Below are 19,702 nucleotides of genomic sequence, written 5' to 3'. Positions count from 1 at the left end.
TTGCTTTAAGTATGAGGCAATTCTCAGGGATCTGTTACATCCTTAAAGCCGCCGTCTTGGCCCGTGTGGGCAAGGGCGCGCTTGATTTCATCACCTGGCACCACCTTTCATGGATTCAGTGGGTTTTTCTTGGGTTCATATCTAGGATTGAATGTTTCATCCAATAATATGAAGCATCAGATCAAATTTTTGTTAGATGCTGTTTTTTTCTATAGCATAATCCTGTGATGTCTGTATTTCTGCGGTGGTGCAGAGAAGTCAAGATAGGGTTGATGAACTGTTTTATAGAATCAGACCTCCGTCTTCCTCACACATTTAGTTAATTAGCTCAGATATATCAGATATATTTTTTCTATTGCATATAAAATATTTTCATTATTCAAGGCTGAGCAGCACAGAATAGTATCACTCCTGGGATTATCATTGAAGAACGGCCTTGATTGACATTACACATTCAGAAATTTTGGTAAATTTTACCATTGCTGCCTCAGCATGTATTAGACAGAGGGAAAGGTGGCGAGTGAGTCCATATATGAAACACTGAAACCATATTAAAATAAAAGGAGAAGCACATAAATAAGTGTAATCGACAATATGCAAATGCCTCCTTCCATCTTTCTAACAGGAAACAATCCACTCTGAAGGCGTGCTCGTATTTATGATCTCTCCCAGTGCATTATGGGTGTTCTATGCATCCACAAGCAAGGTGAAGACAGCTCCATAGATCATCCCAGCACTGTACATCCTACAGAAAAAGGAGAGCATGATTAATGTTGGAGCTCCAGCGCTGCTCAGCTTGTGAAGGAAGGACAGTCTCTGGAGGGGTTTCCTGGTCAGTGCCGGGGGGGTTATTTGTCCAGAAGATGTCCTTGGTGATGTAGGAGCTGAGGTCGTGCTCATGCTCGTGCTCTCCACGGCTGCCGTTGGCAGGAGGAGGTGCCCTGTGCCCTAAACGACAATGTTCCTCTTTCCTCCATGCAGATCTCCAACATTGAGCGCGTGACCTCGGGTTCTCCATGATGTCTGTGACATTCCTCAATGTAAAGTCTTCTTTTCTTGTCTTTTTTTTATCCTCAGGTCTCCCCAGTGTGGACGGAACAAACTGCGCCTCAGCTTCAATTTTCCTCAGTGTTCTTGCGGTCCAATACTCGCCAACATTGAAGGTACGCCCACCTCTCTCCTCGCCTCCGGACCACTTCAATCACTGTGCTTCGCTTATCGTTTAAGTAATTACAGTTCCTAACATTTTTTTCTTCTCGTTATCTTTCCTCGAGGGGAGTCTCAGTGCCCTCCGCGTTGTCGCTGATGTGCCTCGTGTAATTTTTATTTTAATGCGTTGGGGGGGCTTTTCCTCCAGGAAATTTTAACAATTTCCGCAGCTGAATCAGTTCAGGTGAACACCCACTGAAGGATGGTTCCATTTGTCTTCAGTCAGCCCAAATGTTCCGCTTTCAGACTCTGCTGTGCAATCAAGTGTCCAATCGAACTCCTCTTGTGAGATAAAACCCAGGGAATGTAATTGCAATTTGGTTGATTTTTGGGCTCCAAAAAGGTTACCATAGCAACTTGGGTTTGGATGGTTGTTTCTACTATACAGTCAATTTATTCGATATAAAGTTAAATTTACTGTTAACTTTTAATTGAACGGAAGCTTGTCAAAGGTTCCTTCTGAGGAGACATAATATTTCCTCCCCAGCAGACAGAAGTTATGATGACTCTTATTCACAGTGTGAGCGTTCCGACACACAAGGAGAAAGAAGGCAAAAGCTTTAATGGCTCCGAAATAGGAGTTTAGAGTAGATCCACGTAGTCGAACGTATCAATTTAGCCCTGTAAATATGTAATAATGTTGTTGGCAAAACCACACTTTCCCAACGTTTGCATGCTCAGAATCTGTTCACAGAGGTGGAGCAGGTGTTTTGAAGGCTGCAAATGCTGCCTCGGGGAGCAGCATCCTCGGATGGGCATCAGATGGGCTTAGACAAGGAATTAATTTGAGCTGCAATTACAGCCTCTGGAAAAGAGACACATTGATGAAGAGGCGTGAGGGTCTCACTGCTGCCACACTCGACCCTAATCAGGTCAACCTTTCCAACTCCATATAGTGCACTGATGGTCACACTCAATTATCCTAAACCTCTCTCATCCCTCTAAAAGCCCCCTGCTCAGTCAGGTCACTCCTCCGCTGTCCCTGTCATGCAGGACAACATTAAATTCTGCTTTTTCACAAATATGATAATTTGATTTTTTTTTCGCTCATTTGAAATTGAAGGTAATTACCATCCTCGTGTGTGTCTTTCAAACAGAACGATCCAGTCAGCAACGCATTAGCATATGTTAGCATAAAGATCAGCAACCAGGGAAACATCTTTTCCGTCTCATAACTCACTTTTTTTTAAATTACAATTCAGTTCAGCAAACATAAAGATTCCTCTAGCTCGGACACAGATAGCCAGATCAAACCGTAGCTGCTTATTTCAATATTGAAATTTAGCACTTTAAACACTCGTTACAGAGTGTTGTGATGACAGTGGCTCTTGTTGTTATGAGTTTTGTTCAAGAAAATGACCTGATGATTACGGTGACAAGAATTCATTACTGAGTCCAACAGCAACTCTTTGAAGTGAGAAAATAAGGGCCCTAATCCACAGGGGAGTGTGTGATCTTGTGTGTGTGTGAGAGAGTGTGTTTATTACACTCTATTTTTAAAAGTGAAGGCTTCTGTGCATTTGTATTCAGGAAAAACAGGATGTGAGCTGCTCCATGAAGCCAGGAACACCAGCCTATTCCTTCATTTTCCACGAAGACATTTACATTAAGTGTAGACAAATTGTATTCCCTTTGAAGTAACGGAAACCTTTTCTAATCCCATTCTCAGAATTTCAATGCCCATCGGTGACCCTTTTGCCCTTGGGTTTACATTATTTTCTGCAGCATGAGGTCAGGACTAACTTGAGCATATGTAATTGATTTTGGGGTTAAATGTGCAGACCTCAGCTGTATTTGGATCCCCTCGGACTTAGCAAACATCTACTAAACCAAAGCTTTCCACTAATTTGATGGCACGGGGGAATTCTTTAAATGCCACTCCCTTTGCTATTTTAAGTAGGCCCAGAAGTTAGTGTTTAATGATAAGTGTAGGGCGGCACTTACATGCCTTCCATATCAATCCCTTTATGACCCAGGAAGCGAAGGGAACACGGCCCCTCCATTCCTCAGGGGGCGTGACTCATGTCAGTCATCAAGTGTGTCCACTCAGCGCGGGCCCCGCTGCCGTAAATAGGCAAGGATGCTATTTCTGAAAGCAGGTGTTAGCCAGCACTCTTTGAGCTAATTTAGTCAACGTGCATTTTAGATTATATTTAATTTCACTCTTCTGTTTCTGAAATCTAAAAGTCGACTCTTTCAACGTTCACTCAAACTAATCCAAATCCAGATTGGGGGTTGATTAAAGCCAACACCATTTTTTTCCTTCTTTCATTGAATTTAACAGTGCTGAATTGATTAACAGTGTTTGATATGTTTTACCAAAAGTTTTTCATCTGCAAAATTACCAACTAATGAAAAAATGGCATATTCACTTTATTCATTCCAGATTATAACGTTTTATTTCTACAGCGCTCTGTTGGTTTGAAATTCCTTCTATTAAAAGAATAGACTCTGAATTTAAGATGTGATTGATAGAAAAAGGAAAAAAGTCTTCTTTAATTCATAGACGTGGAGCCCAACTCTGAAAACACAGTCTCAAGGATGTGTTGCTTTGTGAGGAAGACTGGAAGAACAGTGGTGTCAGATGAGGCTCCGCTCCTGATAAATAAATGATCAGTCTGCAACAGACATCAAACAGGGACTGTGTGCCTGTAAAAGAATGAGGTTCCTGCACTTTCGAAGGTCTGCACTGAAGAATTTCTCTTATGAATCCGTCCACATCTTCTTATTCACACATGCAGTTTGCGTTGTCTGACCTGCTGGAGACTCTAATGGCTGATTTTGCATTTAGAACCCCCTGCTGAGCCACATCACTCATCCACAAGCTCAGAGCAAAGCTAAAGTGCTTTGATAAGGCGCCCGTGCGCTGCACAGACTTACGTACGGTGCTGGATTCACTCTCTGTTTGTCAAGAGGCAAAACACAGTTTTGGACTTCTTTTTCTGAACCCTGATTTACAGGAGCATACAGTAACGGTCAATTTTTATATTTGTCGGAACAAGTTGTTAATTTTAAGGCAGAATCCTGAAAAAGTCAAATCCGGCGCCGGCATGTTGCACTCGATTTTTCTCCACCAAATAAAAACTTTTATTTTCAATAAAATGCGACTTCAGTAATGTCACAGATAGCATGGCTGTAGCCTGCAGCAGCAGTTGCCGACGCGTTGACAGACCGATGCACAAAGATGATCAACTGACAGGCTTCAGAGGCTTCTCTGACAGTGTTCAGCAGGTTGGGAATGCTCACTTTCCTCGGTGAAGCTCTTTTACTTATTTTTATTCCGAGTGTCAAAAGAAAGTTTCCTCCGCACAACTTTTGGGTAAATACACTTATGATGTCACATCCATCCTGTTAATTTTGTGGGATGACGATAGAAAGATTTTGTGAATAATTTAAGTAAAATAAAGGGGTTAAATTCAAACAACAGATGTGTATTTTGTGCCGGTGTGCAGATGATAAGCTGCTGATTTTCATGATTGTTTATTTATGGTATTACTATAATCTATTGATAGCATTACTATCTTTTTATGTTTAAATTGTAAATTGTCTTTTGTAAATATTTTCTCTGATGTGACCCAGCTTCCCTCTGCAGAGTCAGAGGCGCTAATGTCCACTTTAAGTCCTTTTACACAGCCTGCAGGCAGACAGATCCTCAAACACATTTCACCAGAACTCACACATAAGAGGTTATTTAGCAGTGTGTGATCGCCTGATCACCATCACCCCAAAATAAGGGGGAAGGCAAAGCAGTTCTTTGGGGACCATGATCTAGCAGGGTCATCTGTCTTCCCAGGTAGAGAACTGCTCTCACCTTGGATCCCAGTCTCTCCCTGGCTGGGAAAAATCCCCTTCTAAGACTTAGTTGCCCACCTCCGCTGCACATTCTACTTTTGTCAATGTGTCATGGTCAATGTGAACACACTCCTTCCTCTTTATATGGCAGTATCTTTCCTGTTTCTCTCACTTTTATTATGCATTTAAAAGCATCGTTGATTTTTCTGTAAATTCTGTACATTCTTTAATTGTAAAATAAATCTAAATCTGTTGTTTCCTCTCTGTTGTTTTTGGTCCTTCTCCCTCCCTCTCCCCCAGCTCTTCATTCCTCTCGCAGTCCCATTCTTCTACTCCTGTGAGAGTGGGGGATGTCTGCTTCCTAACACCTTTCAGCCTGCGTATCTAGGTCTGTATTGCAGTGGGTTTCTGGCTCCATTTGTTATTGTACCATCAACCCACAGATATCGTGTCACCATCAGTATCAAATATCGGCCCACGTGTGGGAGCCATTGGCACTGCGGCTTGAAAATCATGATTGTTTTGATAGACAGTGTATGGGTGTGACTCCAGACCATGCTGTCCATATGTGGGATGTCCGTATGGATGTGGGAAGCTTTGCTCGTGCTGGAATTGTGCCTGCGCCAATGCTTGTGTGTCAGAATGCATTCAGGCCCTGTGCATGATTAGCACATATCCCATGTCAGCACCATTCCTCCATGCTGGCTGTTCATTTAGGGTGGTGACATCCATTCTTCCCACTTGTCCAGAAACAAGAACCTTTGCTTTGTCATTGGCTGATCATGTTTCCATTTTTCCAACAAAGCTTCGAAGCAAAAAAAACCAAAACGAAGGGGCGTCAGAATTAGCACATCGGTGATGTGGCTGGGGTGGCATTTGGCGTATCTGACACTCGTCAGTGTCGCCAGCCATTGTGGAGAAAATGTGAGCTTATCTCTAAGTTATTTTGGGATCTTATTAGCTTTGGCTCCCTTTAAGGCGACCCACGCTCCATATTCATCCTGTGTATTCCACTTGTTGTGTTGCATCTCTGCAGTCTTGATGATGACCGTAACCTCTTGTCCTGTAAAGCAAAATCATCCCCCATTTCCACAAATCCAAACTTGGTCGAGCTCGAGGCATGCATCAGCCTGTTGAGACCCATTCTGCTGGGTCAGGGTGTCTTTATTGACCCAATGCCTCCTCCTCCTCCTCCACTTCCTCTTTCCTCTCCCTCACTTCCCGAATTTAAAGATCCGTATTGCCGCAATCAACCCCGGACATGGAGGACTATGATGTTCGCTCGGCCGCCAGCATCCTGGCCTCGGTGAAAGAACAGGAGGCGCGCTTCGAGCAGCTGACCCGAGCCCTCGAGGAGGAGCGTCGCAACGTCACACTGCAGTTGGAGCGGGCCAACATGCCTCCCAACGCACCTAACAGCCAACCTCTGGCTTGGCAGCAGGTGGTGATGCAGGTAAATCATGTTGGCATGTTTGCGCTGCCCATCTGTCTTTCCAAACTGACATTCTGTTTCCTTCTTCCACCTGAGTGAGCTAATTTCACCGTCTGTGCTCATCCCTTTGTCTTTGATGGGAGTCCTTTCTGTGTCCTCGATGCCATTCTGTCCTATGGTGACTCCAAAGGCGGGTTGATGAGATCAAACCTCCCGTTCTATCACCCTTTGCCTCCACTGCCTCTCATTGACTCTCATCTGCTTTGGCCCACTTGTCTTTGATAGCATCGACGGTTCTGATTGAATGTGACCTTTTGCTCAGCTCTGGTCAGCTATGGGGACGGCTTAAAGTCTTCGCCAATGTGACTTTTGATGCTCATTGACTTTATTGGGTTTTAAAGACACTGATGAAAAGCTTTTACTCTCAGGTACTGTTGAACAGGAACATGTAAGTGTGACTGATAAAGGTTTTTGGATAGGCCTGTGATTTTGAGGGAAGATGGATATGGAGAACATAACTGTCAAATTTAAATTCTGCCTCAGGACTAAACTCTTTCCTGTTAAGTGAGTTGAGCAGTTGTCCTTTAATCATGGACAGCAGCTGACAGTAGTGACAGCGTGTAGGAGACCTGTCTGCTAGGAAAAAGAGTCACTCTCTGTTTTTTAAAATCCATAATTGAACAACCACATGTAGAATCTTGCGGCACTTGTAACCCTGAGATGGATTTCATCACACTGACAGGAGCCATTTCTGTATTCGCCCGCAGCCACATTGCATTTGTGTATGCATGTAGGAAAATGTGTGCTAGCTGCTCTTCTCAATAAACTGCTCCATGTTTGCTAAAGTACTTAACGTGATTAAGCTGCGCTCAGGTACGATTATCCACGCGTCACATGTCCATCGGTCAGGATTCTATTCATGAAAATATGCATCACGCCAATGCTTTCCCATAAACATCCAGATACCAAACCTTGTTGAAGAAATGGACGTGTTTTTGTGTTTGCTCTAGTGGAACCGACACTTCTTCACAATATTAGAAGGTAAGAGTAATGAGTAATGCACTGGTTCTTTACTTTTCTCTCCTCCCCCTGCACAGACACACACACACCGCTGGCTTCATGATGAATTAAACGTCCGCATGGATCACTAACTGAAGGTTCAGATTCTTAACCTCGGGGCCCGACTCAATGAGCCCTGCTTGCTGAACATTTGGGTCTGAAGAATAAAAGTGGATAAAGTCTCATTAATGAAATCAGATGCAAATACATGCTTAATGAGGATGATAAGCCACTGATCTAGCTAACCCTCTGCGACACGCTCCTCACCTTGGAACGATATGCATTTGCACAGCAGCGAACGGCAAACAAATGAATGCTTTTCATCGTTTAGAGCGGCAAAGCCAGCATTTTAACACATGAGCAAGAGGTTCCTCCCAGCAGGAGGCTAACAAGCTCGAGCAAAACCTTTACTTTGCTGCAGATTATTTGATTGACCACCAGAGAACACATTCACATGATCAGTAAAGATTCTCTAACTGGTTTTTCCATAAATCCCACACTATTAGTGTGCTGGGTTTACCACCTCATTGGAATTTTCTGTCCAGGGCGGCCCGCTTGTGGATTAAAGCACATTCCTGCACATCAGCCAAATGACTCAAATAAGTCACACTCTGATGGCTTGACAGTGTTAATGTAAATCTATAAAAGTAATTTCCCCCTCAAAGGTAAAGGTGATTTGTAGCCTCTCAAGGCATTGGACTCCGTGACCACCTTTTTGACTAGCATCCATCTGGAAATAGAGGCGTAGCACCACAGATGGCTGTGGTTGTGGACTTTGGATTTAAGCATTTTGTGTATAACGGGGAACAAACAGCTCCTAATCATGCCGGTTATCCCATGATTCCTGGTAAAGCACCATCAGGAGGCAGCTATCGCATTCATAGACTGACAAATATAGAGTCAAATACCCACCGCTGACTCCAGAACTCGCTCACTATATTCACTGATGCAGCTGCTAGTTTCGCTATTCCACTGCCCCTAAAACACACCCAAACACACACTCCCAAAGGGACAATGTTTGTTTGGTGTCTTGAATACTTGGACGTCTATTACTTGAATGTCTATTTTGAGTTCCCACACCAGAAACCATTTCTGCTTGGTGAAGGCTGACAAATAAATCAGCTGTGCATCAAGAAGGGAGAGGTGGATCAATATGTATCTAAACCAGAGTTTAATGTTTTAGCTGTAGATGACCTTCACAGTGTCATATGCTATAGTCACAAGCATAATGCACGTTTATATCGGAGGAGAGGTTTTTGTAACCAGGGCTGTCCTACTTTTCAAAAGCATCTAATCGAATTTTGGCCCTCATTCACCTCAATGTCACATTTTTTTGAATAGCTGCCAAGGAGGACAATTACCCTGTTTACTATCCTCTTGGAAACATCTCAACAATGCTGTCGGCCACTCCGTTAGCTTCCTTGATGTGATTATCAATAGAGATTCAGTGACACAGATGGAGGCACCTTTGAATCCGCGCCCGTCTCCACATGTGATTGCCACCATACCCTTTCTTCATTTGATATTGTGTTTGCCCGCCGTAATTGATTTTTGCCCAAAGGAACATTATTGCCAAGGCCGTGAAAGGTCAAGTGACGCACGCTGACTCTTCTGTGTGCAAGAAGAAGACAGACAGCACTCAGACACCCTGCTATGTTTGCCATTGAGGGAGAAGGTGACCTTATTTCATACACGCATCCAGAGCATAATGTGTCTAGCTGCATGTGGCTGAGCAAACACAGGACCCTTCCTGCATACAGCCGGTCTACGTCTTCAAAAACAGACGCTGTGGATATCATTTAATATTAGTATTTGGGATTCGGGTACTATATTCAGTCGGTCTGTAGCGTGGCAAAGGCACCTCATCTCCTTGTGCAAATGTTGTGGGAAGTTTTCAAAGGCTTGCGAGCTTTAGAGAAAGGGGAACAGAGCAGCCTTTGATCTGTTCTGCTGTCTGCGGTGAAGACGTACGGGCCCTGCAATGGCACTACACCCAGCACTCCCTCCAGTCACCCTGCACCCACTCTCATCCCCACAACGCTCCCTGTCTAGGAACAATGAACACAAAGGGCTTAGGGTGCTATAGTGACATGAGATCTATCCTTCCACTGGCAGGCCCCCAGAGCCCCCGTTCCCCTGTAAATCACCTGCCTAACAATGAGCCCCAGTTCACTCCCTCCCCTCTTTTATCTCCCCCTGTCTTCCTCCCACACTGCACCATCAGATACCCATAAACACACTAATTACCTTGTTGTGAAAGTGCTTCCTTTGTTTGTTTTTGTGAACCTCATTGGTCCCACACCCTCCCACACCATTTATTCTTACATTGCAGTTTCATAAATAGTCATTTCTACTTCTCAGCATATTTTTGCTTTCACTGCTATATTCGGGCGTGAAAGAGACCGAGAGGTCAGGAGTTCTACTCAGACTGGACTGTCCAATAGTCGGAGGTGATGGTTCAGTTCTGTTCTTTGTGGCGTGTTCAAAGAGCATAAATTAATAATGCAGTTACAATCCCAAGTTGGACATCGTGCCTTCTGTGTTATCTTTTATTAGCCCGCTACAACATTAGGGCTATAGTTGAAGGCGATGGCCCATAAATCACATTGCTAACTGCTCAAAGTGGGTGGGGGGCTCAATGCATAAGTCAAGACAGGGATTTCTACTCAAAGTCAGGCTGTACATATTCTTCTGCTTCAGACCGAAGGATTAAAGGAGGCTTCTGTACTGTAAGCTATTTTTTATCCCTTTGGGGAAACTCAGACCGGAATCCTTCTCATCCCTGATGCTGTTGGACTTAATGCCTGTCCTGTTGCACCTCCCCGACACTTGATCACAGCCCATTAAACCATTATGCTGACTAAAAGCAGTAAGAGGTACATCAGGAAAGTGCTTCCTTTTTCTCAAACAGTTGGGCTACATATCTTTGCCATTGTCTCTAAAGGTTTTGGATGCCTCCTCAGAATATTCCTGTTCTATCTTAGAGAGATTGCTGGGCTTGACCATAGAGTTCAGGGGCTAAATTATGCACCATGTGTTAAAAATAAAGTCCTTCTCCTTCACAAGACCCCGGTGCCACCTGAGGAATTTGACCTCACCATTCCGATTGTCCGGCAGGATAACCAAACAATTGTGACCCCGTTCACCTGAGAAAAGTGATTGAAAACAGTGTTGGAATTTCATGATTAGGCCGATGTGCTGTTCAAAGTCTAGTCTCACGAGTTCAACAAACCGGTGTGACATCTGCACTAGATGAGCTGCAAGTATGTAAACAAGGGTCCAGATAGGCAAGAGAAGGTAAATTTTGGGGCTTTAAAGGACAGTTTTGTTTACGATCTAAGTCGATTTTAAGCTTGTGTTTCACATAGACCACGTCCGTGTTGATTTTGTACATAAAAACATGTCTGTGGCAGGAATAAGCAGAATAAAAATGTATCCTATTGCAAAGCTAATTTCTCTAGAGTAGAACATCTAACGTGCTGATTCATATTTATGTGTTGACAGGGTGAGGAAACCAGTCGACACATTTAGAATTCAAAGCTAACTCTGTTTCCTGAAGTGAGCCTAAAGTCTCAGCCGTCCCGCCAACAGGACTAACTCTTGTTATCTTCAAGCTCCAGTAAATGTTCCCTGTTCCACCTGTGTGCGTCTGAGCTTTATCAGCATGCGAATACTTCAAGTGTGTCTGCAGCAGCCGAGGACCACAGCTGGCGTCGCCCCACCTTCTATCTTTTCCATCAGAAGCCGTGCAGCGTGTGCTGAAGGACTGCGCTACATATATCTGTTCCACACGCTGCACGGATGGCCGGACTACGAACACAAATCACAGAAACTGCACACCTCTGCTGTTTGTTTCACAGAATTACACTGGGAAATCATGTAAATGTCGCGGAGGTTAGGCTGTGGCACCTTTTATTACCACATTTCAGGAGAAAGTGGAGATTGCCGTGGCAGCCGGTTGTACAGCAGCGTGTAAATACAGCAGAGTTTGTGTGTCTTCTCCAAGCCAGCCACTTGGAACCTGAATGCAAAATATTTTTCATTTATATTGAGAATGTTTGAGGTTTAGCGATCTTTAGATTAATTACTATTTCACTGGCCGCTGACGTTGTTTCCAAGCAACATGACAGAAAAGAGATGATCAATGTCAGATGCAAAAGCTAGAAAAGCAGCCAAGGAGATGTGAATCGAGCCAGAATGTAAATATACCCGGAAACCTCTACAGAGACATTACACTTTGCTTTCTAACCCGCCCATCTGTCAAAAATCTAAAGGATAATAAATTAAGAACCACTGAACAGCCGCTCCGTTTTGGATCCGATGGCTACGTTCAGCCGCATTGATCACTGGTTGTGATTCCGTCTTCCAATCACTGACTCAGTCAGGGAAAGTTGGATCATTAGTCTGGAAAAAAGAGAGAAATGCATGCTTTTGATGTGAACTGATGTCATTTAAACAGAGCTTTAGTTCCTTAAATGGAGGAAAAACTGCCTCCTGCGAGACAAAAGCCCCCGATAGATTAGAGCCTAATCTGTGCATCGCTGAGTCGGGTTTATGGAGGACAATTAAACACAACAGTAAAAGTCAAATGAGGTTTGGTTTGCAAACTGTGCCATTGTTCCAATACATTCTGGGCTTAGAATTCTGTTACTATTACCTCACTTTGTCTTGTTTTTCTGTGCAGCTGACAGCCCAGATGCAGATTTTAACACAAGCTGCTTCTTCTGAGGTCGTAGCACACCCTTATGCTGCATATATGATCCATATAGATTCATTTGCCTTTGACATATTATCAGTAAAGAGAATCACCTTTCATGCGAGTGGTCACTCTTTGTGGGCCTTCTAATGGACTTTGGCTGATCCTTTAAACCTGGATACCTAAAATAGACATGGGGAAAACACACATGTGCACATTTAGAAAGAAAATTGAGATTAATATGCTGCTCTTGAACGCTCCAACGAGCTCTTAATGGATTTTTTTTAACAGAGTTATGAGACCCGCTGCACAAATGGCTTAAATGGAATGTGACTGCGCATCACACGAGATAAAGGAACACACCACATTTGAAGTTTGAAGACTTTTTTTTTCTGCTGCCGCCTGGCTGAATTTGTAATGGCATTGTTGAAAGTAAGTAGATGTAAGTGCAGCGGTGCGTGTCAGGCCAGGTCTTTCATTAAGAACAAATGGAGCAGTAACGCTCAGGGAGATGAAATACCAAGCTCGAGGAATGCAAAACCTCCGCCGTTTCCCCTCCGTTTGGGATTTCTCCTTTCTCTGTTTTGCCTTTTTTTATTTGTTCAGACAACTCTCAGAAGTTTCCCTCAGTTAGGCTGCCATCGACATTATTAGATTAACATTCCTTCGCACTGTTGGTCACGGTCATCGATATTTAAATGTGAATTCTCTCACGTTAGTCCCATCCCTCTCTTATATCAAGTTCAGTGGGAGGAATGGAACAAAGAGGTGAAAAGGAGCTCTCTGTGTGTGTGTGTGTGTATGTGTGCGTGTGTGTGTGTGCATTGTGTAAAAATTGTGGAGTATCGGGTGCAAGGGGGCAACTTTTGTTTTCCCGTGCGAGCCCCCCTCCTCACTCTCCTCTTTTTCCTCGTCAGGCTCTGTCTGTGCTAAAAGGGGGAGGGGGCTGATAGCTTGACAGACAGACGCAGCTGGAGTGCATAGTGGGAGCTGGTCCCACCCCAGTAAGATGCCAGACATGGACCCAGTGAGGGGGACAGAAAGGAGGAGAGTGAGACCGAGGACTGCTGCTCCTCCAGCTCCTGCTGCCTGTCGCCTCCTCTCTGTTAACACCTCCTCTTCCCCCCTTTTCTCTCAGACCCCCTGTTTTTTGTTCTCTCTGTTACTTACTTTTTTCCCCCACTGAGTTCAGTTCGGCTCTGTTCCAGGCCCTCCTGTTTGTGTCAGCTCAGACTATGGTGGGGCGGTGGCCCCAGTTGCCCTCCAATTTCCCCCCATTCTCCATATACATCAGCATAGATGCATACAGCATTTCACAGCAAAGCCCAAATCAGACCTTTGTCATTCTTGACTGACACAGCTAAAATTACATGGGATGTAGAGAGCTTTTATTTCCAAAATAAAAGCATTGCAATTCCCGCAATAACCAACATTTTTCTTGTAATGACTTCTGGAATTGAGTATCTGAGCATCATCACTATGTTCAGTTACGCAGCATTTTTCAATAGTTATATTAATTAATGTTTTTAATACAATTTACACAGTGTGACAATATTTTATTTTAAAAATATAGCTTTGGACATAGTTTTTCCAGGAAGGTTCCCTTTCATTCAGGTCATTGGAGACAATTGAAGGTTAAGAAGCCTCTAAGATAAGAGCCAAAACTGTTCCAGTGTCCTTCCACAGTCCTGTTGACTCTCCTCTGGATGAATTATTGCCATGATTGTTGATAATGAATTTTAATCTCTGTGTCTTCGTGTTTCATTAAGCTCATTGACTTTCATTAGATTTGACTTGGCTTCAGTGATTGCTTGACTTGATCCAGATAATTTCTTAAACATGCACGGAACGGACAGTCACAGAGTAGGGGACATGAGTGGATAACATTTTGTGCCACAGTCCTGATCTTGTTCAAAGCATTGACCTTGCCCATGTTTGTTATAACGTTCTAACTTTGGTATATAGCAGTGAAGAAAAGTGACCTGTGCAGGGGTTAAACAGAGGCCTCCAGGCCCTCAACATAGAATTTAGGTAAAAATTCAAAAGCCTACTGTCCATCCATAATCTTGCCCCTTGCCTCTATCTATCAGATGTTCTCCATACTTCTACCCTATACCGCTCCCTCAGATCCTCCACCTCAGTGTGCCGCTTGCCCACCTTCGAACCATCTGGGAGGTGAGCTGTCAGCCGCTTTGATCCCCAACTCTGGAAATCTCCTCCACCAGACATTCGTAACATCGGCTCCTTCCCTCTGTTCACATACCGATCATTGCTTTTAGTAGGAGGCTGTAAAAAGTTACGCGACTCGACGGAAGTGCCGCGCTTTTATTCTGAAAGCAGCTGCTCGGCACTTCCTGCTGTCAGTGGTTAGAGTGTCGGACTTGACGCGGTGAGCAGCGGATGAGTGGCTGCGTCTGCCGCTGCCGCTGCGCTCTGTGGAGAGAAAACTCAGCGTAAATAGACCAGGACGACGTGAGGAGACGCGAGGAGGAGAGGAGGGAAGGGAGAACTTTTCCGAGCGGAGGAAACCGTTGTCAGATATTTCTCCCGGAGATTTTTTGTTTTTTTTAAAGATCTATATTTTGGGGATAAAAGGGGGAAATTTGGAGCATGCCTGCCGAAGTGAAACAGGTCAGTCTGCCGGTCTTTTCTCCCTTCTCACATCTTCATCTCCAGCCCTCTCCACTTTCTGGCCGCCTTTGTTTGAATTTTGTTGAATATCCCTCATTCTAATGCTTGGACAACACTAATACGACGATGCATCGATGCCCTTCAGCAGGATGACGCGCGCGCGCGTGTGTGTACGGAATCTGTGCATATGTGAAATCTCGGTGCACATGTGTATTTTGAACATGCGCGTGTATTTGCTGCATGACTCAAAATACAGGACTGTTCAGCACCACTCAGAACCCGGACACATGTTTAGCGCTGCTCCTGCGTGTGTGCGTGTGCACATGCGTGGGTGTGTGTAAGTGTATGTGTAGGTGTGTTGAGTTGCCATAAAGCAGCTGTGACTTATGAGCTCCCTGACACTTTGATGGGCTCGGACATGTTAGTAGTGCCTATAGGATGACTGCTCTGTGATCATGAGACAAGCAGACAAGTATTGAAAGTTTGTCCCTGATCATCGCCTGGAAGGAGCCCAGGCTGGATTTATAGCCTGTGGATCCTGGTGCCAATTGTGTGTGAGACATGGCATTAAAGCCTTTGTCTCTCACTTGCACAGATACTGCTGGAATGTGCTTTTGTTAACTCTTGGGTCGGTGTGGGTGCCTGCGTACTGGGGCATGATGTGCATACATTATTGGAAGTGTCCACTGTGTTTGAAGTGCATCCATTCACATCCTACACCTTTAAAAAATGACCCCCCCCCCCCCCCCATCCCTGCCAGCAGACGGGAATAAAAGACACCCTAAAAGAAAGTGGTTTGGGCATCTGACTGAATAAGGTCGACTTCTCTTCTGGGCTTGCAGGGGCGGAGTCAACCCCCCCCACACACACACACGGAATCCTGTCAGCCGTCCACCTTGTCGTCCCGTTAACCAAGATTGATATGCGACCATTTAAACAGCTGATGGATCAGAGGCCCGTCTAACGTGGCTTTGGTGGAATTCCTTTCCTGAATGATAGGGATGGGTCCATAACCTGAGAGGTGTCCTCTTCAGATGCATCCCTAAAAGGCTGAGAGAAGTGCGGGATGCCCCCCGGCATCCACGACCCCCCGAGGGGTGGAGATGACCGGCGTTCTTGAGGGCAGGCGGCGTGGTGGCCTGACCTTTTCATCTCAGCTGGACATTCCTCAGCACGGGAGCACCTGCTGGCGCAGAACTGGGAGCGACACATGTGTTGCTGTCACACCTCGGCCCAAAAGGGACCCATTTAGGTGTCCATGTTGGCAGCCGTAGTTTAAGTACACGCTGACAAGAGTTGTACTAAAACAAAAGAAATCATCTTATGGGCAGCGTTGCTCCGCTCATTTCTCCTTTCTTTAAGAAAGTGCTTTTATTGTGAAAATTGGGGAATTCCATATGTCTTTCCGTCAGTGAAACCTAGAAGAACAGATTTGTCTATGGAGAAGAGAAAATGTTATTTATATTATAGCAGGCGTCTCCTCGCTGAGGTCCATCAAAAATAAAACACATCTTTGTAAGTCGGAAGGAGCCATTTGCAGAGTGAGAACGCTTTAACAGCGATTCAGTCAAAAACCCACGGAGAATTCCATCCCAGCGGCTCCGCTTTTCCCCAACGTTGTTTGATTTCTCGTCAAAATCAAGAAATTCTTTTATTTAACGTGTAAAAGTCCTGGACTGACGTCTCCGACGGGCCTCTGTGCCTTCTTTTCCTCCTCTATTGTGACTGCTGGAGATGTTGGGAATCAATAATTGAAGAGCTCGAGGAGGAGCGCCGCTGCCCAGAGAGCCGAGGTCAGGCTGGAATAATACCAGTGACCGGAAACATATGAACGGTCAATAGCTGTGGAGGGTACTGGGAGGGGGGTCGGCGGGGGGAGTCCAGGGCGAGCGGCTCCGATCAGATGGTGCTGACTGGTAATACCAGATGGGCTTCCTGTCAGACAGCCTGGCCATACATACACGCATACGTGCATGTTTCCCATACCTCCCCCCCGGCCCCTCGGGCTGCATGACCAGCGACACTTCGACATGTTGCAGCGCCCACCATCCTGCCGCCATCGATCCCGGAGTCCTCCCGCGTCTGCTCCTGGAGTGGATCAACCCAACCTGAACTTATTCCTAATACTTTTATTGTTTTGAGGGATCAGAAATATTAAAGACTGCCACAAAATTTTAGGAGGATCATGCGCAATCAGCGCCTATTATAAATAGAGCGAGATCAGTCAAAACCAATCCGAGAGTTTGTAACTCTTAAATGTTCCAGGATTTTAAAAATGCTTTGTTAGGTGATTCGTGAAAATTTTACCACAGCTTTCCTTTGATGTCTCGCGGTTCCAATTAATTTAATCAGTTTTATAACTGAGTGATTTGTCACCATTTTAAACCAACCAGTCCCCGCAAATCATCCAGTTTTAATATTAGTAGAATTCATTTTTGTGATCAACGATTTGTAATGAACGCACAGATAAAGGAGTGTGCCAAAAATGACAGTTATCAGTAATCTGGCTAAAAAGAGAGATCAAAAGAGTTTATTTAGTGATAACAGCTTACTTCTACCTGAAAAATAACATGCCTTCATCAAAGAGAATAAAAAAGATTGAAAAATTGATTTCACTCCTTAGATGCTGCTTAGAATTTCTCATGCTAAATTTTGTCATTTTGAAAAAAAATCAAAGCATACTATAGCTTCACTAATTACACACAAGTGCGTGCAAACATTGCACAGTATTATATGAAGTGCATTAGCCTGTATTTTATTGAACACAATGACAGCCGGTGGTGCCAGGTCAGAGGGTCGGACCCTTGGAATCTCAGAACTATTTTGGTTTTGCGCTCTTGAACGTAACTATAGTTGTGCAACATAGACGTCTGATAACTGGTCGCCGCTGCTCCACCCTGACAGCTTGGCCGACGCTTCCATCCACTCGCTCTCCTGCTATCTGGCAGCTGGCGAGGGCCATATTGCCCTCTTATCTGTCATCACGTAGGTGATGGAAATAATGCTCATACAAGGCGAGCGGCTGTAATTTGAAAGGCTGGATGGGGCTGTAAGCAGGAGGGGTGCAAACGGAAACATAATGAGGCGGCGGCTCGTCATCGGGCTGCAGCTCTGTCACAACATACCTGAAGAGGGTCGAGCATCGCTGTGGTCGCAGCAGAGCGCAGGGGGGCCCCCAGTAAAAGTGTGCGTTTGTCTGTTTTGTGCGCATTTATTGAAAAATATGACACTTTTCCCTGGTGTTCATTTTGCTCAGGGAACTTCCAATAAGTTGGTAATGACGACTTGGCCGATTGAGTTTTTACTGTTGCCAAATAAATCTTCCAGAGGGGGAGGGTGTAAACAGTGTTAGTCAGCACAGCCACACACACACACACAGACAACACACTCTGGAGGCTACCGGGGAACATCAATTGGATCCCCAGCTTATTTAGTCAGTGTTTGTCTGTAGGCTACAGACAGTGTAGTCCTGTTTATATGGGAGAGGGCTGCATGGCTTCCCCGACTCTCTCTCCAATAAACACCTTTATATCTGCAGTGCTGGAAGATAGCAACAAGAGCCGTGTTTTCGATGGAGCAGATAAAAAAGCCATCTGCCCCGGAGAAACGAGGGGCGGCTCGATTGCAACGCAGCAGTGACCAGAAAAGGATCGTTCTTTACCCTCTAAATCAAGCTCTCCTCGTGGGCACATGGAGGCTGATTTCATCCCAACGAAAAATATTTATTTATTCATTTCTTGTCCTACTGCTATGGCGCCATTACATAACAGCAACAGTTTTGTCATTACACAACACGATCTAATTTAAAGGATGCTAATGTGTTTTCCTCGGAGGAACCTCTCGTCGGCAGGGATGTGACCACGTCACCTTTGGCTGAAATAAAAGTGGTTTTTGCACATTTCCATCACGCTTGTTGCAGCATATGCAGATTTCCCAGGGCCCGCATTGTGTTAGCATGTGTTAGCATATGTCAACGGCTTTCCCGCAGTGACTGTGGTTAAATTTGGAGATGTGACAGGTCGTTAAGAAGCACTCGGTCAGCTTTAAAGCCGGTGATTGATGATACTTTAGTTAATGGTGCCATGGGCGGCAAATTCTCATTTTCCAGCGTCTACATCATAGGGGAGCGGTTGGCTGGATGAGTGTCTATAACTTCAGCTGTGGGGCTGAATTTGATGCTTATCGGCAAACAGTCTTGAATAAGGAAGGACTTTTAAATACTTTAGATGTGCTTGAGAAGCCGATTTCTACTGAGCACACATACATTGACTTAAAATGTTGGTATCCAGCAGGAATTTCCAGGGTTTTTTTCTCATCAGTGGTCCTGATTCTTGTTACATTCCGTTTCAAATGGTTATGGTGAATTCTCTTTAAGTAAAAGTTGAACTTATGTTGTTAGGACAAACTTCTTCCTCCTTTTCACACTTATCATCCTGAAACATGGAGGTTGCTTCCATGACGCGCGTTTCTCCATGATGTAAACACTTCTGCAGCCCAGACCCTCCGCGGAAGAGGCGTCTGGGCCCTTGTTTAAGGAGCTGGGATTTCTTTAACAGCTACGTATGGTTCATATAGGCTCCTCCCCCTCCGTCCTGCAGCTGGGGACCTCTTAGAGAGGCCCTGAGGGGGAAGGTCAAAGTCCTCATAAAGCTTCCTTCGAGCAGAAACAGGGGAACAAATGCCTCCTCCCTGCTTCTTTATTTCTTTAAAACCATCCACATTGTGCTAGCAGGATATGCAGCACAGCCACTGGAGCTGGGGGAGCGAGAAATGCTGCGTGCTTAGTCTGGAACCTTCTTCGAAAGGGATTAGCCGACTTCCTGCTCCCGAACCAGCCAGTGGAAGTAGTGGGGATGCTGGGAAGAGCGTCGATCCTCCACCAT

The 19,702-nt window shown here is 44.8% G+C and overlaps 1 protein-coding gene across 13 annotated transcripts in view; it reads left to right on the top strand.

Moving 5' to 3' along the window:
• Positions 1-19,702, top strand: part of arvcfb (ARVCF delta catenin family member b) — a 132,663-nt gene that overhangs the window by 45,583 nt on the left and 67,378 nt on the right. For 9 of the 13 annotated variants that reach the window (XR_008950468.1, XM_057032076.1, XM_057032071.1 and 6 more), the window contains 3 exons: positions 1,078-1,163; positions 5,302-5,389; positions 6,235-6,454. Coding sequence is in view for 10 of the 13 variants with exons in the window: in XM_057032076.1 (XP_056888056.1) it covers positions 6,263-6,454 (192 nt within the window). In the remaining 3 variants the exon portion in view is untranslated. Of the gene's footprint in view, positions 1-1,077; positions 1,164-5,301; positions 5,390-6,234; positions 6,455-14,566; positions 14,820-19,702 lie in introns of those variants that run through there. The other 4 variants (XM_057032081.1, XM_057032080.1, XM_057032079.1 and 1 more) reach the window with 3 other exon arrangements.

This window comes from Takifugu flavidus, chromosome 5, assembly GCF_003711565.1.
Source record: "Takifugu flavidus isolate HTHZ2018 chromosome 5, ASM371156v2, whole genome shotgun sequence".
Classification (NCBI taxonomy): Eukaryota; Metazoa; Chordata; class Actinopteri; order Tetraodontiformes; family Tetraodontidae; genus Takifugu; species Takifugu flavidus.
This window is presented reverse-complemented; position numbering and strand designations above follow the sequence as displayed.